This window comes from Stegodyphus dumicola, chromosome 3 (genome assembly GCF_044657685.1).
Source record: "Stegodyphus dumicola isolate Sdum_Otavi_A_Nest chromosome 3, ASM4465768v1".
NCBI lineage: Eukaryota > Metazoa > Arthropoda > Arachnida > Araneae > Eresidae > Stegodyphus > Stegodyphus dumicola.
Genome location: NC_140770.1, coordinates 234,278,445 through 234,305,689, shown reverse-complemented (window position 1 = coordinate 234,305,689; position 27,245 = coordinate 234,278,445). Strand labels below are relative to the sequence as shown.

At 31.8% G+C, this 27,245-nt stretch overlaps 1 protein-coding gene across 5 annotated transcripts in view; it reads right to left on the bottom strand.

The window, feature by feature from the left end:
• mv (lysosomal-trafficking regulator mauve) overlaps positions 1–27,245 on the bottom strand; it is a 284,054-nt gene that overhangs the window by 75,152 nt on the left and 181,657 nt on the right. For 3 of the 5 annotated variants that reach the window (XM_085813916.1, XM_085813918.1, XM_085813917.1), the window contains exons 28-34: positions 24,061–24,150; positions 23,075–23,160; positions 20,420–20,542; positions 7,010–7,249; positions 6,832–6,917; positions 5,909–5,977; positions 4,989–5,120 (exon numbers count right to left, since the gene is read on the bottom strand). In XM_085813916.1, the coding sequence (XP_085670042.1) occupies positions 4,989–5,120; positions 5,909–5,977; positions 6,832–6,917; positions 7,010–7,249; positions 20,420–20,542; positions 23,075–23,160; positions 24,061–24,150 (826 nt within the window). The remainder of the gene's footprint in view (positions 1–4,988; positions 5,121–5,908; positions 5,978–6,831; positions 6,918–7,009; positions 7,250–20,419; positions 20,543–23,074; positions 23,161–24,060; positions 24,151–27,245) is intronic. The other 2 variants (XM_085813919.1, XM_085813920.1) reach the window with 2 other exon arrangements.

Sequence of the window (27,245 nt, the reverse complement as noted above, 5' to 3'; positions counted from 1 at the left end):
ACTGCTTCCATGCCAGCAGAACATGTCTCATATCATGATACTCCCACCAGACCCTTGCACAGTGCAAGTAAGGCAAGATGGATTCATGGCTTCATGGGGTTCTTGCCGAATTTGATGTCTTTCATCGGTTCAAAATAAGGTATAGTGTGACTCATCCGACCACATTACCCATTTCCAATCCTTAGATTTGCATAATTTAACACTACATAACACCAGTTAATATGTATTATTAATATGCCACAGCTGAAAACTAGGATAAAATGATTTAAGTTACATGATTATGTTTAACATACACACACTGGCCAATGAATTAGAAACCTCTGATATTTTCATTTGAATGCATGCTAGGGATGAAGTATGCAATTTTTTTTATGATGTGGGTTACACATGATTAAAATGCTAATATAAGAAAGGTGTAAGAGTGCTTTTTCATGGTGAATGAAGTAAAATGGGAAAAACGACAAATCTTTCACTATTTGAAAAAGGGCTTATTGTTGGTGCCCATTTAGCAGGTGGCCTCGATTTCAAAAACAGTAAATCTCACTGAGTTCTCAAAAGCAGCCATATCAAAGGTTTTTCAAAAGTTGGAATCAGAACTCACAGTCCTTCTCTAGAAGACATAACTGCAGTTCGAGCACAATTTTCCAAAAGTGTGATCGGCGGCGTCTCTGACGAATTGTACAGCAGAACAATGACTCTACAGAGCTTCAAATGACACAGATTGTCAACCAAGGCTCTTCTCAACAGATATCAGCTCGAATCATGCGCAGAGAATAAGTAATGCATAGTCGGGTGCTTGTGAGAAAAACCACTCATTTCTGCCTGACATGCAAGATTTCATTTGCAGTGGTGTCAGGAAAGACACTGGACATCTAAGGATTGGAAATGGGTAATGTGGTCGGATGAGTCACACTATACCTTATTTTGAACCGATGAAAGACATCAAATTCGGCAAGAACCCCATGAAGCCATGAATCCATCTTGCCTTACTTGCACTGTGCAAGGGTCTGGTGGGAGTATCATGATATGAGACATGTTCTGCTGGCATGGAAGCAGTGCCCTGGTGTTCCTTGAGGGTTCCTTCCCTGACCGCCACATAACACAGATATTAACCCCATATAAAATGCATGGGGTAGGGTGAAAAGATGCATCCAACAGTACTCTCCTCTTCCATCTAATTTACAAGACCTAAAATGTTGCATAGCCAATGCATGGTAATCTCTGGATGTAAATGCACTTCAGAAGCATGTAGACTTGATGTCCAAATGAATCAGAGCAGTTATCCATGCAAAAGGTGGTCCAATAAAATATTGATCTCTGTTTTCTAATTCATTGCCCAGTGTAAATATGCAATAACAGATACAAAAATACAGTCATATATTAAAAAATTCAAAATACAATAGCCAAGATCTGGACTCATTGGAACTTACTTTGGTGATTCAAGATCATCAGTTTAAATGTTACAAGATGATATGTCGGTATTATTAAAATTAAAAATATGAATAGTTGTTTATGAAGTAGTGACACATTTAAAACCTTAAAGAAATCAGAGTTTATGAAAAAAAAAAAAAGCTTTTATTTGTTTGCTTTATTAAACATTTCTTTCAATATAATTTGCTTCATTTTTATGTGCTGATATTTTCTTTTTAATTTTATTGATAAACATAAATTCTTGCTTAATTACAAATGTTTCATTGTTCAAATCCTGCAAGTGCTGCGTTCAGAATTCCCACTAAATTGTGAATCAAAGTTCACTCTCAGCAGCCTTTTTCTCACTTTCTTCACTATAGAACTATCATTATTTTCTGGATTTGGAACCACATTACAGATTTTGCTGTCCACTGACTGATGATTGGGAAGTTGTGATTGGAAATGAGAACTTCTATTGTAATCATTTTCATTTATTACCATTTCTCCGAATTTCTTCACAAATTCCACTAATTGGAAACTTTTGCATTGCATGATACATTGCTCATAGTGTATAACGGATACTAACTAAACTTTATGATGACAGTCATAAAGTTTAGTTAGTATCCATTATACACTATGAGCAATGTATCATAAGATTGGAGACTAGAGACATGTTGTTATGCTAAATTATGACTTGCTTCTATCACACACTGAGGAAGCCAAGACTGAATTACATTAGTTTAGTTATTTACTAAATTTATGTGTATTTCCAACATGTGCTTATATTAATCTCAGTCCTAAAAAAGTAATTTCTGAAAAATTTAAAGAAACTTAATATTATTTGTTAAATCTATGGATATGGAAAGAAATTTCTTCTCATCATTACACTTAACTCTTAGCAATGGAGTTGGCTGAAGTCTGTAATTGCTGCCACGCATAATGTTAACATAAAAAGGTTACATTTTGTTTGGTATTCAGCTACCACTGAATAATGAAACTTAATATATTTAATATTAATTTATAATAATGAACATTAATATATTTATTAACTAGGAAATCCATTATTTTAGAGAAAGTATTAATTCACAAGTCTTCAATTGCAATTGAGCACGAAATTATGTCTATCTATAGAATTTATATTTAAAAAAAAAAAAAAAAAAAAAAGCATTAGTACAAAAAATGAAGAAAATTAAACAACTTACATTGACGGAAATATTTTATAAAGCAAACAAATAAATACTGAGCTTTTTTTTTATGAAAATTTATCTGATTCCTTTAAGGTCATTAAATGGTTCATTATTTTATAAATAAAAATTATGCACATTTTTAATTTTATAATTTCTATATGACATCTTACTAGATTTAAACTGCTGCTCAAATATGCAGAAAAATCCCAAATCCTGCATCACCCATGTCCTGATGAATACAGATTTCGAATTTTGTACTATATTATTTATACTGTATATATTTTGCACTGTACGAGTTAAGTGGCAGAAATATTTTTTTCATCATTTAATGTTATTGAAATAACTTTGTCAAACATTATCACATTAAGCAGTGCTACTATAATACTTGATGTAAAAAGGGATTTGGGATTATAATACTTGATATAAAAAGGGAAATCTTTAGGGATTGAAATATTTGATGATAGCAAAGCAAATTAGGGACAGCTGCCTTTCTGCATGGCTTTCTAAACGATTAAAATGACCCATATTTATATTATATAAGGGGAAACCACAGTAACCTGATGCAGTCAGTCAATTCATCTGCAAGAAACAGAATGAGAGGTGCTCGATTAGTGCTTCATGGATTAAGTCTTACAAGCCTTTGTCATTATAATTAAATATGTCATTATAATTACAAGTCTCAAGTCATTATAATAAAGGGCATTTCATATTTAATGGGACAAAAAGAATAGCATAGAACAAATTCTGTAATTGATTTATTAAGCTGAAACAAACTAATTCTGAAACTGCAATTACACAAGTTTTATATGGCAACAGCGAAAAATCTTCAGGTTATAAAATCGCTGATAGAAACACTGTTAATCAAAATTATGCCATTACTACAAGAGAAAGTATACTATGTTTTGCAATATGACAAACATCATCATTTATCATCCTTCAAACACATTTTCATACGGAATTAGGTAAAGAACCACTGCAGCATCACAACATCAAACGGTGGGTGAAGCAACTTCAGAACATGGGCAGCCTTTTTAAGGAAACCAGCCCAGGACAAACAGCAGCCCAAACCAAAGTCGTTGAAAAAATTCATGAAACATTTTTACAAAGTTCAACAAAATCAACACATCATAGAAGTTCTAAAATCTACGAGCCATCTGTAACAGTGTGGTGCATGTTACGGGAATGTCTACAGTTCCACTATATACTTTTCAGATGGTGCAGGCATTAAAACTTTCTTACAAGCCATTGTGTTAAGCTTTCTGAGAGAATTTGCAAGATAAGCTGGAGGTAGATGGTTTCATGAACAGATTTGTGTTTACGAATAAAGCCACTTTTCACACTTCTGGCAAAGTTAATTGCTATAATTTACGACTATGAGGCACAGAAAATCCACATACAGTATAGTACATGAGCGTGATTCTTCAAAGGTGAATGTTTTCTGCACCGTTTTCAACATTCCATTTGCATTTTTGTTCCTTTTTTCTTCATTAAAAATTCAATTAATGGGCACATTTACCAAGATATTAGTATCAGATTGGTTGTTTTCTCAGTTGGAGAAAGAAGTTCCTGGCTTCATTCTGAAAAAAAAAAAAAAAATGCTAATACCTGAATGATAAGCTACCCTATCACTAGATTCGCCGAGCTTTATTGACCAGTGAGATCTCTAGATAAAACAGGATTTTTTTCTATGCAATTTTGTTAACAACAAAGTATTTGTGCACCATTTCGGCAGGACTTATGGAAACCTAAGCAGCAGATAATAGAAGTGTTCGAATCATTAACAAAGTATATTCTATTGCGAGTGTGGCAGGAACTGGAACACTGCTATTACAGACATTTGCTACTGACAGACATTTATTCAATGGAGAGGCACACACAGAACATCTATAGAAAACTGGGTAACTATAGTTTCATTGTAAATTTCATTTATCAAAATTACAGCATTCACAGGTTCCTTTTTGTCCCATTCAATATAAAACACCTTTTATTTAACAGTCAAAGTAAATAGTTAAAAATAATTAAAATTCCACATTCAAAATTATATTAATTTATATATTTTTGTCACATGTTTTATGTCCCATTGTGAATTCCCTTTCTCATCGCTCACTCCCACTCTCATGCCTTCTTTCACTTTTTCATGTTGAATTTCTCAACAATTATAATAGAATAATTATTACTATCTGAGGTTTCTGTTTGGAATTTTAATCTTAAGTTAAGCTGTTCCAAGTATTTGCAAGACTGACTGGAAGTTTTTCACTTTGGTGCAGCTTGCTTATAATTTCTAGCCATTCTTAAGAATAAAATTGGACAGACCTTTTGCAAAGTACAGCATAAAGTAAGAGACAAATAAATAGTTTTTAAAAAGGGATAATTTGATAAGCACAAACTCACTCTATCAACAGAAAAAGTTACAAGCTGAAGTAGCTTTTTATTTAAAGGATGAGCAGATAAAATCTCAACAATATATTGCTTTACTTCAGTATCTTGATACACAGCAAAACATGACATCAACAGATTACCAAGCTAAAGTAAATAAAAAAGCAAAAGTTTATTTTACTTTGTTCAGTACTAAATTTCATTGAAAAACTAAATTCTATATCTGAATATTTAAATTTAAAATGAATTTAATATGAACAAGATAAGCACAACAAAAATAAGTACTTATGAATATATAGTCATTCAAAAATAGTAAAATACTTAAAAATTTCTTTAAAACTTTAGAGAAAACATTTTCATAACAAATGTTCTTCAGGATAATTTTTTTTATTTAGAGTATGTGAATCAAAAAACAATAAAAATTTTATAACGAGTTATATATATAGAAAGAGAAAGAAAGAGAGAGAAGTACAGACAGAAAGAAGGATACAACTGAAATGACATAAAACAAAGTACAGCTGTTAATGCAATGAAAGTAAAACATATAAAAACTTCCATAGATCAGAACCTTGGAAAATTACCAATATGATGAAAATTAATATATTTATTAACTAGGAATTCCATTATTTTAGAGAAAGTATTAATTCACAAGTCTTCACTACAAACTAACCTGAAGCTGCAAAGATTAATAATCACATCAAAACATTCGCAAGAGGAACGTTTTCATGCAAAACATTCTATGAGAGAAACTCATTAATGTTCATGTTATAGAGAAAAACCAACTGAATTGAAAGCCTTCCATGCAAAAAATCTTAATGATACATACATGCATATTTCAGCTTTTATATTTTGTGGGAAAGCTTTCTAAAATGTTTAAAAGGCATATTACACAAGCTTCAAATTAAAAATTTATTTAACACAAATTTGATAAATACCTGCTTTTTGAGAGAATCCTTCATAGAAAACATAAGCACTGAATATCTTGATTTAGCAACACATTTATCCTGTAAGTTAGCATTATTAATTATTATTAGTTCCGAGATGAAAAACCACAGCTTAATCAAATTTGAGGTAAGACTAAATTATTGCCCCCCTCCTCAAAAAAAGATGATTTTACACATAGACAAAAAAAAAAAAAAAAAAGTTTTTATAATACATCTATGAGCACAATTATTAAACAAATTATATAATTTATTCCTAAAATTATGCATTATGTTTATTAATTTGTTGTTTTGATATTTAGAAGGTTAATTAAGCAAATGAAAAATTCTTATGAGCAAATAATCATTAAAGATAACACTTAAATTTCTATTTAACATTCAATACTTAGGCAAGCTAATCTTTAATTAAAAAAAAAGGAGGAATAATTAAATATTTTGAGTAGAAGGAATTTCTTTTCCAACAGGTCTTCGAATACTGTTTCAAATGGTAGCAAAGCAGTAAAAATTTACGTAAGATAAGTGATTAAGATCTGCATTAGTGTGTGTATACTTAGCTTACTGCAATAATGTAGACTTTAACTCTGGAAACTAAATTTAAAATGTTTACTTATAGTGGAAATATAGATATTAAAGAAACTTACAGCATATAAATCTTATAAGCTTCTTGAATTATTCTTACACCAGTAAAATATAAAAGAAAACTCTTTTTTTCATAAATCTTGTGCACTGTTCCAACATTTCTCTATTTTCAAGATACAATTCATTGTTTATCAAGGTAGCTATGATCTTAGAACTTTACTCAATGCAGAATCATATGTATTAAATTACAGAGATTTTTTAAGAGCATACGAAATATGCATTAATTAAATGGTAGAAATTAAACAAAAGACACAGAATTTCTATTTAAAAATAATCACCATGGCAATTGCAAGTCCTTTAATAAGAAAACAAAAGAACTGTTTAATGAATTCCTTTTCTTTCCCATATATTTTGATTCTGGGATCTAAGAAATAAAAATACATTAATTGAGCTAAATGAAGCACAAAACTCATCAATTAAATATTAAATAACTGCAAATAATATTAAAAAACATACCTCTGTAAATGATGAAATGAGTAGCAGCTTCTATTAAAACTTCAAGCCTGTCCACAACTTCAGACACAGAGACTTCTCGAAAGGCTTTTTGAACATCAGACTGAACAGAAAGTTTTTCTGGTTCTGCTGCCTCTTCTGCATCTGTTTCAAATGAAAAGTCATGAGGAGTCATTGACAGTGAAGAAAATGACCCTAAAGTATCTTGAAAATCCATGAGAAGTTCCCATATAGATGCTTCATCTTGAATGAGAGTAAAGTTGCATAATTAGCATGTTGTTTGGAGTTAATCAGTTTTTAATTAATTAAAAATAAGAACTCAACCCCTTTCTAAATGATTTTGATTCACAATTTCTTTTGCAGTCACTCTGCAAGAATTTTATCCAACAGGTACAAAGTGGATATCCACTTATCAATTGGATATCTAAAAAGGTATATTTCTTGACATGCATAAAAATAACAAACTTTCACATTATTAAGTAAAGACCACTTTTCTGGTTTGAATCAAATATGGACCATTAGACAGAAAGGGATTAAAATCTTTAATTGGATATATATTTTTCCCCTATAATTATAAAAAAGAAAATGTTCACGTTAATTCTGAAGAGTACATGTAATATTCTGCAATTTTTGTTATTTTAATAACAAAGTATAATAATGTGCAAAATTACTACTTCTATGCATGAGTATTATCTGTGGTAATCTGTATTAGAATTAACTCCTAATTAACAGGGTCAGATTTATTGGTTGTGGTTAAGTTTGATTTGTCTAAAAAAAACTTAAGTTTGTTTATAGCAGAATGATGGAAAAAATTACTGTCATAAACCATAAGCATTGGAAATGCAGAAAGCAGAAGAAAATGTGTTATGATAACAGCCATACTAGCAGACTGATTATCTCATTATTTAGAAATCCTGTTTTTATCCATTACAGTATAAAATTTAATTGTACATAATCTGAGATACATTAACATTGTTAAATCCTCCATTAAAATAAATTGCTAAATCATGAAAATCAATCAAATTTACAGCTATTAAATTTTTCTGTTGATTTCTATAAAAATACAAGAATAATAAAAACAAAAACATTCTTCACTCTGTTTAAAGGTATGTTCTTGTTTTGAATGTTGATTTAATTTACATAGCCAAAGGAAATTATTCTCCATATAAAACTATTTAACAATACACATAAACTGTTAGGAGTAGTGTAGTAGTATTTTTTTGTTAATTAGAAATGGGTTGTTCATCTTTTCTATATTTTCCTAACTGCTGTCAGAATAGCTGTAATTCTGAGTTAACTGCAGATTTTGCCTCAGTATTACCCTGATTAATCAGTTTCAGTTTGGTTTGATTATGACAAAGCACTTGAGGGTTATATGCTTAAGGGAAGGGATGTCTTTGTAAAGGGCTTTCTAAAGGAAATTGGCTCATATACATGTTACACATGTGTAAAACCATGAAAACGCCCATACAACCAGCCCAATTGCAGGGATTTGAACTCCAGACCAAACTACAAGTGTTCAGTTATTTCATCACTTGGCTACTGGTGGGCCCTTGATTAATCAGGTATCTACAAGGATACAATAATTCACAGTTTCGAGACGAATAAGACAATGCTAGAAAGCAAAATACAAAAAACAGTTATATAGATAAATGGGGATTGCCCAAATGAAAAAAGGGCACATGTGGTTGCTTCAGAATGACTGCAGCTATAGCAGCACCAATAAACAGGGATATAAAGGGCCATAAGAGATATGCATCACATATGGCATTCAACAGCGAAACTTGTTCATGGCAGGTGAACAAAAGTAAAGTCGTGCTATACATGGATGTGCTCAGATTGGAACAAAAAGCAGTAGTACTGTTTTTAATTGCCGAAGGTGAGCAGGATGCAGACGTCTAACAGCGAATGGTGGCAGTCTATGGAGAGAACAGTTTTGGTTGAACAGCTGTGAACAAGTGGTGTAAAAGTTTTCATGAAGGGCATCAAAATGATATTGGATCTGCCAAGACTGGGTGAAGCAAACACTGTAATTACCAACAACTCTATTGCCGCTGTTGATATGAGCAGAGATAATATGAGAGCTCAGACCCATAACATCAGTGATAAATTCAATCTGAGTAAAGGAACAGTTCACACCATCATCCATCAACATATGTAGTCCAGTAAAATGTGTGCGGATTAGGTATAAAGCACCTTACCCTTGATCATCAGAAACAATGAATGGGCCTCAGTCTCCATCACTTGATCCATTATGAGGCATTTCTGGAATGCATTGGTGCAGGTGACGAGTCCTGGTATCACTATACACCCAAATCCAAGAAAATGAGCACGCAACGGAGACAAACATCATCTCCTCCACCCAGGAAATCGAAAGCAATGATGACTGCATGAAAAGTGATGCTTTCATTTTTCTTCGATTGGCATGGATCACTCTTAATTGATTTCCTGTCACAAGGGAACACTATCAAATCAGTACAATACTGCAGAAATACTGGAACACTCGCCGTACAGTCCAGATGTGTCCCCTGTTACTTCCACATCTTTGGACCACTTACGAGAGCATTACGGGGGAAACCTTTTCATCTGAATGATTAAGCGAAGGAAATTGCGCAGGACTTCCTCAAGAATCACTACAGCAAAGGCACAGACCTGCTGTCAAAATGATGGACCTGTATGACAATGCCCATGGTGATTTCTTTTGATTTCCAATAAAGGTATTCTTTTTATTCAACTTGTCTGCTTTTCATTTGGGCAACCCTCATACATACTTAAGATTTACATATACACACAGGATGGTCATAATGAAAATTTCCCAATATACGAAACCCTAGCAGCCTATCCACTCAATGAATCGAAATGAAATTTCAGGTATTGTTATTTGAAGATATGCATTCAATACTGAGATGATTTAAAACAACAGAGCTATCACATTTACAGCAAAAAAATTTCGAAATTTCCGAAAGGAAGCATCCACTTTTTCCTAGCTCAAATTGATCAGCACACTGAAAATCATAAATGGTGTTGGAATGATACATGTATGACAAAATTTACTGGCAACATTTGCAAGGAACAGCATTGTAAAGGACCAATGACAACATAAAAGAAGAGAGGGAGAAAAACTTTTATTGGAATTTCAAGTTTTCAATGTGCCCATCTTCGTAGAGAATAATGCATTCTATGTGCGAGATTATTTACAACAATGACAAATGTAACATCGCAGGAGGAATCTATATAACTTCACATTTTATAGTGTCTTTCATTTCTGACAAGTTTTGCAGATTTGATGTATACACCTTAGATTTCAGACAACTTCAGAACCAAAAATCCATCGAAGTGAGGTCGGGGGGCGAACAAAACTAACTAAAAAATCACATTGATCATAAGTCATTCTGATCACGACAACATGGTTAAATCTCTGAAAATTACGGGTTTTAAACCTTTTTAAACTTTACACCTTTAAACTTTCTAGATGCCGGACAAACTAACTAAAAAACAAATATCATATGAACAATTGTATAGTGGTAATGGGTTAGTACAATAGGGCACGTCATGAAGCCCACTAGGTAAAAACAATAATCCAAATTCAATAAAAGCTCCATGTTTCTTAAAAGCCTCCCGGCTCAAACAAATGGCGTGACATGACAAACCACAAAAAATAAATAAATAAATAAATAAATAAATAAAATAAATAAGATAAACGAGAACAAAAATGCAATTAAATTTTAAACATACACATTTATTGATTTCTAGAATAATATTACATTACTAAATATTGGATAACTGATCAGTAATCCTACCACATATTTTACTATGAAAAGTAACACATAATGTCACACAAAATTAGAGCTTTCAATAATCAAAACATTTTTTTTTACAAATTAAGAAGGTGTAACATATTTTTAATCCTCCAAATAAATGGTTCTCATTAATAATAAATTAACATTTTTCTAACTCCCAAATTCAGTAGGTGAAACAAATTTTAATCCTTCTAAACCTGGCCTTAACTTGAAATTATAAATCACTTCTCAATATTACTAACTAGCTATATTTAATTTATATAAGTAATGATAATATATACAGGTAGATAAATCATTATTAACTGTTCCACCACGGCATTGGGAAAACTAAGAGAGAAAATAATCTTAAAAAAATTTCACTCGCAGATGGAAGACAGTTTTTCCGGGTAGCAGGATCCTTAGTGTCCAATCCACAGGAAAATGAGCCAAGACCATTTTACCTTCTGTCACGACCCTTTCAGAAGCATCTAAAATTATTATGAATCACGAGTGGAAACTACAGTCCAATAATTCTTCAAACAGCCAGAAATCGCTTTATCTGTCCATTAGGTGGGAACCAATAGTCCAATTTAGAAGGATCTTTATTTCAATTCAATAACAGGTAGCTGAACATACACCAATTTTTAGCACGATCACTTGCATCATCGTAGCAGCAAATCAACATTTTATGCTGAATGTTTCAGAAAAAGGCTCTTGGAGATAAACCGGGGATTCGGGTGAAGAGAGAAAAATCTTTGCTAAATTTTCTTGGTAGTTTTGCTCTGTATTTCGCACTAAAGTAGAAATAAGCTCTCAGTCAAATGCTCTTTGCAGCTCATACATCTCGCACTAAAGTAGTAATCAGCTCTCAGTAAAATGCTCTTTGCAGCTCATGCATCTCGCATTAAAGTCATAATCAGCTCTCAGTAAAATGCTCTTTGCAGCTAGTGCACGTTTCTCTAAACATCTCACAGGAAAATGTTCTTTGCATCTCTCACATAAAACTTTTAAACATCTCGCAGAAAAGAATGCATCCACTAGAGCAAGGGGGGGAATGCAACACAAGCCCTCTTGCTCAGGAAGCCCACAACAGGGCAAAATGCCCCTCAATTTCTCTTTCACATCGTGGCTGCTCATAATTCACTTAAATCAGACTCCGCTACAACCATAATTGCAGCCTGCTGGTTCACGTCGCTCGCGAGAGCATGACCCGCAAGGGGTCAAGCCCTCATTCTTTTTCTCCTTTTCCTTTTAGCTCGAAAAATCAGAGTCTGAATCAATTCTAAGAAGGTGCAAGCACCTAAGTTCGTTTTCTCCCCCCCCCCCCGAAAATTTCATAGGCTTACCAAAAAAATCATAAAATTAATTCTCACCAATTTTACCTAATCTATAACTGAGAAATTTTGCCCCCCACAATGAATCAAAACAAGGCAATCCGGACAATGCAGTCGTGGCCATCTGCACTCTCAACGTGGGAAGTAAGGTGGACCCCCCAACTAACAAGCGGAAATTAAGCACTAAGAGAATCCAATTACCTAAGCTTAGAAGAACCCCTACTGTCTTGAAGGAAACACTGCAACTAGGGCTGTGGAGTCAGAGTCGGAATCGGAGAGATTTTTGGGTAAAAGGAGTCGGAGTTACTAAAAACATGTCGACTCCGACTGCAGTTTTTGTAGGACAGTTTGAATTTAAAATGAAATTGAAGTGAATTAAAAAAATTAATGACAAACTGAGTTAATATTTTTATTTATGAACTATATACATTAATAAATAGTTATTTTCTATTTTATAGACATATTAGTAAATAAATATAAGGGAGCAGGATGGATGTGATATTTGCCATTATTGATTAAACTGATTTATTTAGTTACTAATCTCATTGGTGAATTGAGGTAAGCAGCAAGAACTCCCAAAATTGATGCCATTCTTAGGAAGCGAGCAGGAAAAGGAGCAATGCAATGGAGAAGTACATATTTGATGATATAGTGGTTGTTAGGATTAAGAACTTTTTCAGAAGATGTAAATAACCCTAAAATTTCGCTAACAGAAAGACTGATCTTGCAGAACTGGAAATTCTTATTTCATATACAGCCACAAAATAAGTTACAATCTGAAGAATTAACAGGAGACAAGAATGTTAGGAGACGTAGATAACCTCAATGTTTCACTAACAGAAAGACTGTGGCCATAAACCAGATGTGTTTTCGTAAGCATTTCCTGTCATTGTTACACCAGTTTCAAGAACTACCAGCTAAATAAGGCTTTTAACAACTTAAGAATACTCTTTTTTCGAGATTAAAATATACATGAGTACAAATAAAAATACTAGAATAATGATAACTTAAGACACATATTAATGTAATTAAAATTCGTGACATAACAGCACCATCTTGCATCCATACAATGCCATTAATTACATTTTGCTGCTACAGTTCTGGAATTAAATAATACTGTAACACTGTTATAGACCGGACATTTGTGATGCAGCATGTTTTCATACCTGTGGTAGTGACCTCTTTGAAGAAGCATGAACCAAGAATGAATGTGTTAGTCACTTGAGCTTCAAAGGTGCTGGTACAAGATGATGAGGATTTTTGTCCAAACGAGTGAATGCAGTTCTTAGAGTTTAAGTTTCCAGTCAAGGAGAAATGCACCTCATCCCTCCATAATATTCACAGCAGACACCTACTATCTTTCTCATATCTTATGATGAAAAAAGTCGACACATTGTTCGTCTCCCAGTTGCAACATCTGGACACAGACACACTGGAATTGATAATGAAACATCTGAAAAAGCAGTGCATAAGGTTGAAGAGTGTAGCGTGCAAGCAGCACTTCCTGCAGTATGCAATGGACCTGCAGTAATTATATTATGCACTTTTGCAACAACTTCAACAAGAAAACATGGTGATCCGGAGCCCGATCTATCAAATGTGTATACAGTTTTTTCAGATTTATTTACCAAATCACGTACAGTTTTTATGGAACATGGGCCTCACCTCATGATTTCACTGATAAACAAACATTGTTTCAGCAGCATTTACCCTATTTAGATAAAAAAAAAAGCTTTCTCAAGTCATTTCATCGTTTTCACCATGCTTGTTAGCATGCTTGAACATCTTATTGAAGAAACAATCTTCCCACACTGCTTATTAACTTGAAAGCACGTGCACTGGGTTCAATGGACCCATCCGATTAAAGAAACCTTTCTGAAAACGCCCCTATTTTCCCCAAGTGGTTGTGGTTCAGTGTAGTCTCCTCCAAGGCCATCCTCTTTATGTTTCCAATTTTGTTTTTTCCGGAAATTTGATTCGAAGTTTTGTTTTGATCGGATCGTGTCTTTCAGACCCAGTGTGCCTATTCACATTTCCATAACATAGTTCATTTGTGGTAGGATAGAAAGCTGCAAACATGTAGTGTAATTTATCTTATAAGGAAGAAATGTTACATTTACAAAAATTATTAGAAGATGGATCAACTATTTAAGACTCCATTGAAGAAACTGATGATGAAAGTTATAATGAATTTTTTAGTTCTCATGATACTGATTCAGAAATCGAGATGCATTCTGAAAACAAAAATCAGAATGACATTTATTGCTTTATTGAAGAAAAAAAAAAGTCAAAAGCAAAGCCTAAATTTGATGTTTCAACTACTCCTGCTCATAATATTATTACTAAATTGCCTGGAAACATCAGTAAGGAAAAATATGTGCAGACTCCAAATGAACCGAACTTTTACGAAGTGAAAAAATGTTTCTGAAAGTCGTCAGTTATACAAATATTTAAATTTAATCTATTTCTGACAGCTTTCAAGAGAAAAATGCTCATCACACAACTCTAATTGAAATTCATGCTTTTATATTTTTGTGACATAATTCCTCTCGTGTAAATGTGCGGGATCTGTGGGCAAAGACGGAACTAGCTTGGAAATTTTCCAGAAAACTATGGCCTACAAACGTTTTCTTTCTTTATCTAGATGTTTGCGTTTTGATGACATAGGAGCTCACGTTGTCAAGAAAGAATCAGATACACTTGCACCTATAAAAGAAAATTTGAAGCTTTTCAAGGAAGATGTTCTTTCAGGCAGTATATTCCTAATAAACCTGAATAATAATTCCGGAATAATATAATGAATTCCTAATAACTTCTACATTAATATAATACATTTTTCTATTCCTTTAAAAAATTTATTTCATAAAATGTTTTATAGAAATTAAAATTAAAATTTTAATTTTTATGATTTATATATTTTTGAAGTTTAAGCGGAATATTTTGGTATAAGTGTAACATTTTTTCCTGAAGAGTAACAGATGTTTCTTTCAAAAAACACAAGTCAGGTCTTTTGGAACAAGCGCGCGCTCGTGTATCATAAAAGAGCACGTGTGCTTCCGGGTTAAAGGTTCTCCACAAGCAATACTTTGCCCGTGGTGTTCTGTGATTACTGTGCACACCAGTGAATTATGCGAAATAAAACATCAATGCACCTCCACTCTGTGTCCATGGGTCCTTTACCATACCCTTCCTTACATATGTTTCACACTGGTAATTTTTGTCATATGTGCATTGTGCCAATGGGATTTATGGTTTTTCGATGGGCTGATCAATTTGCACAGGAAAAAAATGAGTGTTGCCTGTCAAAAATTTCAAATTTTTTTTCCTGTAACTGTAACCACGAGAGCTCTATTGTTTTATATCATCACAATCTTGAGTGCATACCTTCAAAAAACAATATCTGAAATTTTATTTTGATTGCTTGAGTGGATAGCGGCTAGTGATTCACATACTGGGGAAGCTTTTATAACCACCCTGTATACATATATTTTAATAATTGGTTTCAATATGATTACCTCCTAGAAAATGATAAGCAAATGTTAATGTAATGGAAAATTATTTAAAAAGAAATGCTATTGAAATGGGTGATTTTATAACTGTGCATGTATATGTACACACACACAATGAAGGGCTGAGAAACCAGCATAGATGTACATAAGTATGAAACCAATCACAATAAAGTGTGGCAGTTGGCAGTGCCTATATAAGACAGCAAGTGTCTAGCAAAATTGTTAGATCAGTTACTGTTGCTACAATGCCAGGTTATGAAGGTTTAAGAGAGTTTGAACATGGTGTACAATCAGTGTATGAGAGATGGGACATAACAGCTCTGTAATAGATAAAATTTGGATTTTTGCATATGACCATTTCACAAGTGTACCATAAATATTGGGAATCTGGTAATACACCAAATCTCTGACATTGTTGAGGCCAGAAAAAGCTCATTAAAGAATGGGACTGAAGAGAATCATTAAATGTAACATACATGCAACCTCCCTCAAATTGCTACAGATTTCAATGCTTGGGCATCAACAAATGCCATTATGTAAACTATTCAATGGATCATCATTGATATGGGCTTTCAGAGCCGAAGGCTCACTCCTGTACCATTGTTGACTCTACAATACAAAGCTTTTTGCTTCACCTGGGCCTGCCATTAGACTGTTGATGACTGGAAATACATTGCCTATTCTAACGAGTCTTAGTTGCAGTTGTATCAGGTGGATGGATGTGAATGGGTATGGAGACAAACTCATGAATCCATGGACCCTACATGTCAGCGGGGGACTATTGCAGCTAGTAGAGGCTCTGTCCTGATATGGGAACCCCTGATGCATCTAGACACCATTCCATCATGTGACAAATACATAAGCATCTGTGCAATCACCTGCACTCATTCATGTCCATTGTGCATTTCGACAGACTTTCACAATTCCAGCAGGACAGTGCAACACCCCACAGATTGAGAGTTGCTACCAAGGAACACATATATGGCTTTAACACATTAATGGCTCCAAGAATACATATATGGCTTTAACATGTCCAAGGAACAAGGAATACATATATGGCTCCGGGAACACATATATGGCTTTAACATGTCCATTGGCAACATAGATCCCCACACTTGAACATCATTGAGCATATCTGAAATACCATGCAACATGATGTTCAAACGAGATCGCCACCAACTTGCACTCCTGGGAATTGCCCTACAGAATTCATTGTTTGAATTACCTCCAACACACCTTCAGATATTAGTCAAGCCCATACGATGTCATATTGAAGCACTTCTGAGTGCATGCGGGGCCCTAACTGATATTAGGCAGAAGTATCAGTTTTTTTGGCTCTTCAGTGTATATACATGTGTGTGTGTGTGTGTGTGTGTGTATGTTTGTGTATAAATCAATTTAAATATATTGCTTTCTTTCTAAAAGGAAATCTGTCATTTATGAAAATATGAATATTTTATAAAACTTTTACTAATATTACACAGGGTGACCCTTTTAGAACTTACCTATTTCATTGGGATGTAGTTTGGAGTATCATTGGAAGTATCTATTTTTAATCTTTTCATGTACAATGGCAAAAAAAGTAGTAGTAGTAAGAAATAATGAAAACCACAACATTCCACAAAATTCCATACAAGAGAGACTGCATACTGTTGAAGTTAGAATAGTTTGACCTTTCGTGCTTATCACAATACACCATGGACACTGGATGAATTAAAGACAAGCATTACTTGGGAAATTGCAAACATCACTGCTGACACATTACGCAGTGCTGCAGCCAACATGGATTGGTGAGTTAGGTTATGCTTATGCCAGTAGGGTGGTCATTTTCAGCACCTATTGTAAGGTAAGTGATTATAAACCTTTATAACTGTTACAAACCTTTACTAGTCATGTTTGGTATGCCACATAGCAATCAGAATTTTTAGCAACGTTTCAGAGGCACAAGCTATCCCTCCTTGTATAGAATTTCGTGGGTTTCGTTATTCCTTATTTCATCTTTTTTTGGTGTTGCACATCAAAAAATGGGACAGACCACTAAATTTTCCTCCTCCTTTCATCTTTTTGCTGCAAGCCGCATTAAAATCGGATACTTTTTAACAAGACTACAGCCCGATGAAATAGGTCAGTTCTAAAAGAATCACCCTGTATAAAGCTAAATGATTTTAAAATTACTGAATTAATAACAATTAATATAAATTTTACTTACACAAGCTAGCAGCCAGCAGAAAATTTAGTAAAACTTAGAAAAATCATTCAGCTAGGACAAATGTAAACAACAATAGACAAAATTTCTCATCACAAAATAGACAATTGTTACATTTTGTAAATAATATATGAGGAGAAAAAATTAAATGAACTATAAAAACTTATGTCACTTAAATGATTTTGCAGTTCAGAGCATGGAATTTACAAAAGATCTTTATTTTTGACATGCGTATGCATCTTCAAAATGCAGAAATGAATGCTTTTGCAAATAATAAATAAATAAATGATAATTTAAATAAGAACAATGGGAATGAGATATGAAATGGGGAGCAAAGTTCTTGTATGGAATTTTAGAGATATATAGAAAAAAATAAATGAAGTGTGTGGTCACTCTTGACTGAAATATAAGCTTTCCAAACTGTGTATTAAACTGTCCTGTAGTAGCAAAGTGTAGTCACGATGAATAATACCTTGAGCTACTATAGAGTGCTAAAATAAGGGTAACAAAAATGAAAGTTGGTGTCCTACACATGTTCCAATAGATTTAAGTCTTGAGAAAATGTGAGGCACTCCGAACTCTAAATTTTTTTGCTTTCAAGATAATCAATCATTAGTGCAACATGGATGAGGATGAGAATCATTAATTAGTAGAAAGATGTTACCAAATGCATACTTATACAATTTTATACAAGGATAAAAAATTTAACCTCTGTATATTTGGGCATTCATAGCTGCAGTGGTAAAAATACGTAGGTCAGTGTAACCATTAAAAATTATACCTGCTAATACCATGATTCTACCACCTCTGTATCCATGCCTCCCATAGATTTTTCAAGCTCTTTGCATATGTTTTGTACCCCCACCAGATTGTAGCAAGTCTGGAATAATGTTCTTAATAAAAATGAGATGTATCAATAAAGAAAACATGGCTCCAGTCCACGGCACTCTAATTATGATTATCTCTACACCACTGCAACTGTGTTCATTTCACAGCCTGAATCAGCAAGACACAATCACTGGCTTCCTTGCCATATCTTGAACGCTGCCTGTGATTGTAAATAGTTGAGTTCCTAAAGTTGCTGCAAAATTCCTTGCAATATGGGCTGATATTAATTGTCTATTCCTTTTAGCAATCATTGCCAAATAACAGTTCTGAGAGTTTGTTGGGGCAAGTTCTTGACCTTGATCTGGTTATCTGCATATATCACCAGTGTTTTTAACTGTTTCCAGATTCTTTGTATGATGGTTTTGGTTACTTTTAGGTGTTTAGAGACCTCAGTGTCTGTCCAGTTTCCATTCTCCCAACTACATGCCATTTTTCACAATCCATGAAATACCATATCAATGATGTGTTTCACCTTCCCTATCTGAAACTTTTACAGAACTACTTACAAGAAACTTGAAAATAGAATTCAAAGCCCCCACTTGCACTTCACTCCTTCACATGTGCCAAAAGAACAAGCAAAAACATTTGAACATTTCCTATGCAAGCAAAGGTGAATTTTATTTGACTATCTGATAACCCTGATTTTGAACTAACAGCTTAACTATTTTCATTGGATTTCACTTAACAAAGTGCCTTTTCATAGTTGTTCCTTTAATTTTCCTGTCAGTATAATTATGAGATATGGTAAATCTACGTACTAATTTAACCTTTTGAAAAAGAACACTGGTTGAAAACTACAAATTTGCAATCAAAGGAATACAACAAATTTAACAATTTGTTTCAACTAGATAAATGCAGATTTATTTATTAATTTTCATGATAAATTATGCATTGCAAAAAATTACAGAAAAGAACTGCAAAAGAATGGAAAATTTAACATAAAATATTTGAAGCACAATTTTCATAATTTTCTTAGCAATTAAAATTAATTAATATGACTGGTATAATAAATATCTGAACTCTTAGTTTTCAGTTAAAAAGCCATTAAGCAAATTTATTTCTCTGAATTATTGATATTAGAATGTTTAGTAATGTATTTTGTTTTTAAAATGTCTGCAAAATTTAAATAACTGGAAAATTTGTAAAAAAAAAAATAAAACCTCAATGTGACTGGATTTTAATTTAAATAACTGGAAATTTAAATAACTGGAAAATTTGTAAAAAAAAAATAAAACCTCAATGTGACTCCCCCCCCCCCCCGATAAAGCTATACTTTTATCTTTGAGCATTTTTATCAAGACACAGAAAAGACAAGGCAGCTACAGTAAATATGAAACAAATTTATTGCAAATTATATTCTAAAAAATCACAAATATCTTGCTTAAATAACACTTTCATCCTTTCATTATTAGCAGGTTAATTTAATTATTACATGAGCTAGGTAGAAATCAGGTAATTTCCAGTTTTGCTAAATAATTGGTTTCTTTCAAAATTTAATTTTATTGAATGCAGTAGTGATAATAAGTACAGTTGCATCACTGTGAGCTGTAAACAAGGAATTCATGTACTTTAAGAAAGGGTTAATTTTTTTAATGAAAGATATTATGCATTATATGCAAGCAAATTATAATCATAACTATAAATAAATAATTCAGATTCTTGCAAGTTATAAAAATTACCACATTATTTTAGCTTACCTGAAAGAAATGAAATTCCAGATTTTGATGAATAAGAACTGTACATCTCAGTAAAATTTACAACAACTTGGAACATTACACACTGACAGCTACGTAAGCAGGTTACACATTGAGCATTAAGACCTAAAGAAAAACATTACTTAATTTCTTATAAAAAAAATATCACATCCCCAAATTACACATTACTGATTATGAAAAATACTTATATGGTTCAAAACTCACTACGTCCTCCAAGGCACCAGTAACAGCAGGTGAGCCTTTATGAGCATTGAGAGGCTTTACTGCATGAGACACAGATACAAAAAACCCAGATACAAAAAATGCAGATGAAAAAAATAACTGTGGCAATTCTAGAGCTAATACGTCCAGCAGAGCTCCAAACCTCTGGGGACAAGTACTTTTATTAGACCAAAACCAATCGGACTTCACATCCATAATACTTATCTGTGCATGTACCATTAATTCATCATTTGGTTGCATTTCATTTAAGTATGCATTTGTTCTTATTCAGATATTCAAGCCCACATATCAATAACTGAAAATTATCACATATATAACATAACACTAAATATAGTTAAAAAATAAGTTAAAAAAACAGAGGATGCAAACTATCAAAAGTTAAATAATATTAAAGCTGATACCATGCTGCTATAAACAGCATAGTTACTTAGGAGAAGATAAATTTTATCTGAAAAAATTAAATTCATATGCAAGAATGCAAAAACAAAACATCTGAAGCTACACTTCTGCTTCACAAATTGCTTATTATTTTTGTGAATAACTACAGACATCAGATTACACCAATATGGAGAAAATACCAATCGGAAGAACTACCGACTTTGTTGAAACCCTATTAGAGGAGTAAATACTTAAACAAATCAAAGTATCTACAATTTAGATTCAAACTGGCATAAATATGAAAGCATCTGTTTCATAAACTAAATATGACATAAAATACCATTTTTCAAAATTAGTAGTGCATGATAGTTGTGCCAAGGAACAGCATCACAATATTTAAATCAATTTAGTACGTTAATCAGCAATCATGCTGAAATTTTTTTTAAATCATCATCTACATAATTTTGCAATTATTCAGGATATATATAACTTAAATAATATTCTTTATTACATATTAAGAACAAACAATATGCAAGTTTTAGACTAAAATCACTTATATTCATATCTTACAGGATAGTTATATATATATTATTTCCATCTTTGTTTTTAAGTTTAATGTCTTCTGACTTCTCTCTTAGTAAAGTCATCATTTAACTAACCAAAATATTAATTTTCTAAAATACTACTTGGAATTCTACACAAAATATTCATCTTACACAGTAAACCCAATAGCAATGTTTGAATTACAGTATTTTTTAGGTTTACATTGTAATTAATTTACTAAGAAATAAATCATACATCAGAAATAAGTTCTTTTCTTGAAAATTTATTTTCAAAATTTTTATTCACAAATTATTTTTCAAAAAAAAAAAAAAAAATTATTATTTTTTATTTTTTATATTTTTAGCAATACTTTTATTAAATAAACTGACCAGTCCAAAGAGTATCTTAAATTTAATCACTATATGATTCCTCAAAAAACTATAACAATTGACAGTACTCTTCAGAAATAATACAGCTTTTGCTAGATACAGAGGGGAGAAGTAATAAAAATTATAGAAATACTGAGTTCCTACACTCTAATAATACAAACATCAGGTATATAACAATGACAGACATTTTTAAATGCACTACATAAATAATATAAATCTGAAAATATTTATATTTTAAAATAACAATTTTGAAATGACATGGTAATTCATTGATAAAATTTTTAATACACCTCTGTGCTATGTATATACTGATCTTTAACCTTGAGCTCACTAAATCAAGATACTTAAACTGATCCTTTGGTGATTCATAACGACAAACATCTCGTACAGCTTTTTAAAAATTTTCCAAACTTTTAGAGACAGCAATTTTTACCAGGTTATTTTCAAGAGCCTTCATTCTATATACAATTACATATATTTATTGTTACAGTTAGTCACTGAGATCAAATGTGTGAACTGATTTTATTTGTTCGTCTAATATGTCAAAACTTGCAGACTTAACACAATTATTTATCCTTTGATGTAAATACACAGGTAAGATTTTTTAACAATTTAGCATGTATCTTTGAATTGGAAAATATATGGCTGATATATGAAAAACAAAGAAAATACTTCTATGCATTTAATTCACTGTGAAGGCAGAAAACAGATATCAGACACAACTGCTACTGCATCTTACATTACAAAAATATATTTAACTTATTTAAAGTTTCCTATTATAAACTTTGTAAGAGCACAGCTTCAATTATAAGATCAAAATTTACATAAACATCCATGATATATGTAAAGGAAATTATTACTATTAAAAAATGAGTATCTCAAATGGTTCAATTATCAGCATATGTTAAAGGCAAAAGTGAATCTAAGATGTGGATTCTGACATTTAATCAATAGTAAAAATTACACACACATATATATATATGTTATATGTATGTGTAATATATTCTTGTTAATCAATAGCAAAAATTATATATATATATATATATATATATAATATAGCATGTAATATATACTTAATTGAATCTGCAAAAGGAAAATTACATACCACATTCTTCCCCACATCTGCTTTCAAATACAGCAAAAAGATGCAAAATATCACGCAAAGCCAAAAACTCTTTAAAATGCTTGGAGCTGCATTACAAAGAGTAATAAAAATGTAAGAAATAAATTTAAAAAAATGCATGAAAAAATATAGATTCTAATAAAATCTTCCATAAGTATCTTCCACTTTAAAAAAGTTCACCTAATGTTATTTCAGTTTTACAAAATATATATATTAATACTTTTCCAGTTTAATAAAAAAAATTTAAGGAGTTTTTGCTTTAAGGGGAAAAAATGGGAAAATGTAATTCAACATTTGTTTCAGGCAACAATTGCAATAAGGGTTTGAATTTAATTGAGAAAAAAAAAAAAGCAGATAAACATATTTCACACTCATATCAGCAAGAGCAGAATACTAATTTTGAATTTCAACAATGGAAAAGTACGTAAAGTAATTTTGCACATATGATCTGCAGATATAAGCAATGAGATTTTTTAAGATGATTTTGTCCTAATTTTCTTACACCTTGATCACATATTTTCCACTTCCAAATCTAATAATACTTCAGTTTAGTATTCTATCATTATTTTCATCAAATTTGGAAGATGAAATTAAATTATGAATATGATTATTTCTATTTCTATAGACTGTATATATATTATATTATTTTCACTTTTAGTGTTACTTTAAGTTTGTTTCTTCATTAGAATTTTTCCCCTGAAAATCAGGGAATGGATGGTGGTCAGGAGAATAGCCTGGGAATATTCAAGATATTTTCCCCACATAAATTAATAATAATTACTTCTTTGCTTTACGCCATTTCAGCTTACAAGCTTTAACAGAAATGCACTTTTCTGTTAAAGCTTTCACTAATTTAACTTTTGTAAAGTGCAAGAAATCTGCATTAAAATAGTTTTATTAATAGGAAAAATGCTTAAAATTAAGTACATTATAAATTATTAAATATATTAATTTTTCTAATTTCTTACCTGCAAAGCTCACTAGCTAATAACTGCAAAATGGTGCCAATAACTTTTAGACAAGAATTCAGTTCTAAGAGGGAATGATTATTTTTTGATCTATAAAAAAGTACAAATAATTTACTGCAGTTGAAAGTGTTATAAAAGCAATGATGGAATATTAATTTATCAAAGAATAAAATTTAATAGAAACTTTTGTATAAACAATAAACCCTTTCATGATCTTAAAATTTCTTATTTTTAATTTATTGAAACAAGAAAATTAGAAGTCATATGTACGCTTAAGTGTAAAAATCAGAAGAGAGGGGGGAAAAAAAATTAAAAGAAAGTCCTCCCCATTTAGACTGTAAGAATTCAAATTCTTTTTAAAATGAAAACTAAAAGGCTAGTCTGAGCACATTTTTAACCCTTTAACTGTCAAGTTATTTTGATGATTTGGGTACACAAATTGTCAAAATTTTTTATTGGAAAAACCAAATGTAGCCGAAATAAACATCTCCCGATATATATTCGGGTATGACAATACGATGCACTCAAAAAAAAATTACCCCGAGAAATACTCGGGCGTGACATTTTCGAACACCAGTGCTGTGCCCGAGATAATCTCAGGCATGACAGTTAAAAGGTTAATACTCAGAGCAGAGAAAAACTCATGGTATTTTTTCCACTACCCTATTTGAAGAAAATGGTTAAAGTTTAACAGAGCTTAATACTGGTATGAGAAAACAAAAATGTTAAGTTGATGCTAAACAAGTTTTGTTAACATTAAAATATATCAGATTAAAAGATAATAGAAATTTATATTCACAGGACTGGTGCCAGAATGTTAGATACCCCCTACAAATTCAGAAATGAAGTGTCTCACAAATTTTTAATAGTTTGCTTTCTTTATCAATTGCAAGAGATTTTAGAGGAGGATCAAGCAATAAAATTATACTTCAAAAACATCTTTTACTTAAATTTTTGTGGGATTTCTTTTAAATATCTTGATCAAAATGTAATTTTTATTTGTTATCCATGTAAAAGTTATGAGATTTTTCTTTTGTGTGTCTTTCAACATCATACATATGATTTATTTTTAATCTTAAATTTGTTTTTTAAAATAATTAATTCTCTGGCTGTAGCATCAACAAGTAAAAAGATTTAGGTTAAAATTCCATGCCAAACAAATATTAATTTAGAAGTCAAACAACAAAAATCAGCGTTATTTTTGCAAATTTTCACAGGACTAGTTTTGATCACCCTCAGATACCAAAGTGCAAATGAATATTAGCATCCAGCCCTAGCATGGTTTATGCCTCACGCATGCGCAATAGGCATATTTTTAGCATGGTAACCTTCATCGCTTGATTAAAGAACATTTATGCATATTTGGCTTGGCAATGATATCAATTCAGACTTCAATGATGTGTAAGTGAAATGCTGCAGAATTTGTTAACTTTGTGCCCAATTATGTGAGCAATTGACTTACTGGGGACTTGAAAAAGGATATTGGGAAATAGACATTCTTTTTTTCACTCATGTAGATTTTATGCAGCTTTAATTTAAGCTGTGTTTAAAACTTTCTCTGCTTAAATTAATGCTGCAAGTTTTCCTAATGTGCAATAATCAATTAACTGTATTTTACATTTATTTCCAAATGTACTTTTGTTTGATATTTCATCTTATATTTACTGTTATCATAAAATTTCTTTTCAAATTCATGCTTTCTACAAAGGCATATCTCATTCTAGGCAAATAATTGTTGAGAGCTTAACATAATCAATTATGTTTAACCTCATTTTACGAATTTGTTTTTTATTTCATATTTACAGTTATCATAAAAGTTCATCTTTTAACAGGATTTAGCAAAATAACATACTTTAGTCAATTCTTTTTGTATTCTTGATTACATTATCTTACCTTAGTAGTAATCCAAAATAGGTCTTCGAACATTTCAAACATACAAAACTATCATCCATACTAATCACGCTAAATATATGAAATCAGTAACTACTTCTTCAACGCTTCAAGTTTCTTATTCAGGCTTAATTTCTGCAACATGACAAACTTTAACGGAATAACAACGTCTTTACTTGCCAATGTCATGATACATTGCCTGATCTCATGATAATACTGTATAACGGCACCAGACAATAACGCCAACAAAGCTTATCATTGTGCATGCATGAAGCATAAACCATGCTAGGGCTAAACACTACTCAAATGAACGAGATAAGATATAGTGTAAATATAAGACAAGATAAGATAAGAATGGCTAGATAGGAGTTAAGCTACTAGTGCTATCTATTGATAGAACAAGAAAACTAAGACATAATTTCATTAAAAGCTGAAGGTAAAGATGGATTGGAATTAGGATTGTTAACTAGAACAGAAAGATTCTAAATGACCTTTTTGACTTCTAAATTGATAAGTAAAAAGATATTAAAGATATTAAAATTAAATCGCTCAGTTAGAAAATGTTAAATTTTAAGACAAATTAACAAGCATTCAAAGTTTTTATTTAATTATTTTTTTTTAATTAGCTTTCTCATAGCTTTTAACAATGTATCTCATAGTAGGCTTCAGTACTATGTGGGTCTATTTGCTAACTATATAGGAATAGACTTCAGTACTATAATCTTGTCAAATTGGACTTCTAAAACTTCAGCACTATGTAAGTCTATCATTTTCCAGGAGATTTTCATTTTTACCTCCTGACAAAAATGCAAACATCATCAGTGTCTATTTCTGTTATTCAAAACTTTCAGATTAAGTGCACAAAGTATTCAAAAATATATAAAATAGGTTAATTCTGAATTTATTTGGGCATGTGTGATTTTCCCATTATGCTTGTGTTCAAACTGACATGTCTTATGGTTTCATCGAACTTAAATATATGAAGTTATTTTTCTTTATCAACATCCTCCAGAGGCTGAGTGCATAACACCACAGAACACTGGTAACGGGAACTCAACTGAAATTAAAGCAAAAAGGCAAGCTCCATAGGAGTTTTGTGACACTTTTCAGTTGTTAAGAAAATGAGAATCAGTTTCCCTTAGTAGGCCATATGTAAAGATATTCCTCTCCCAGGCAGATAGCTCTTGTGTGCTTTTTCTCAATCAATGGTCTAATTGATTTGATGACAGTTTTCCTTTCTAGATTAATGTTTACAATTTTCAAAACAGAATAATTTGTTTTTGTTCCTTTTTTTT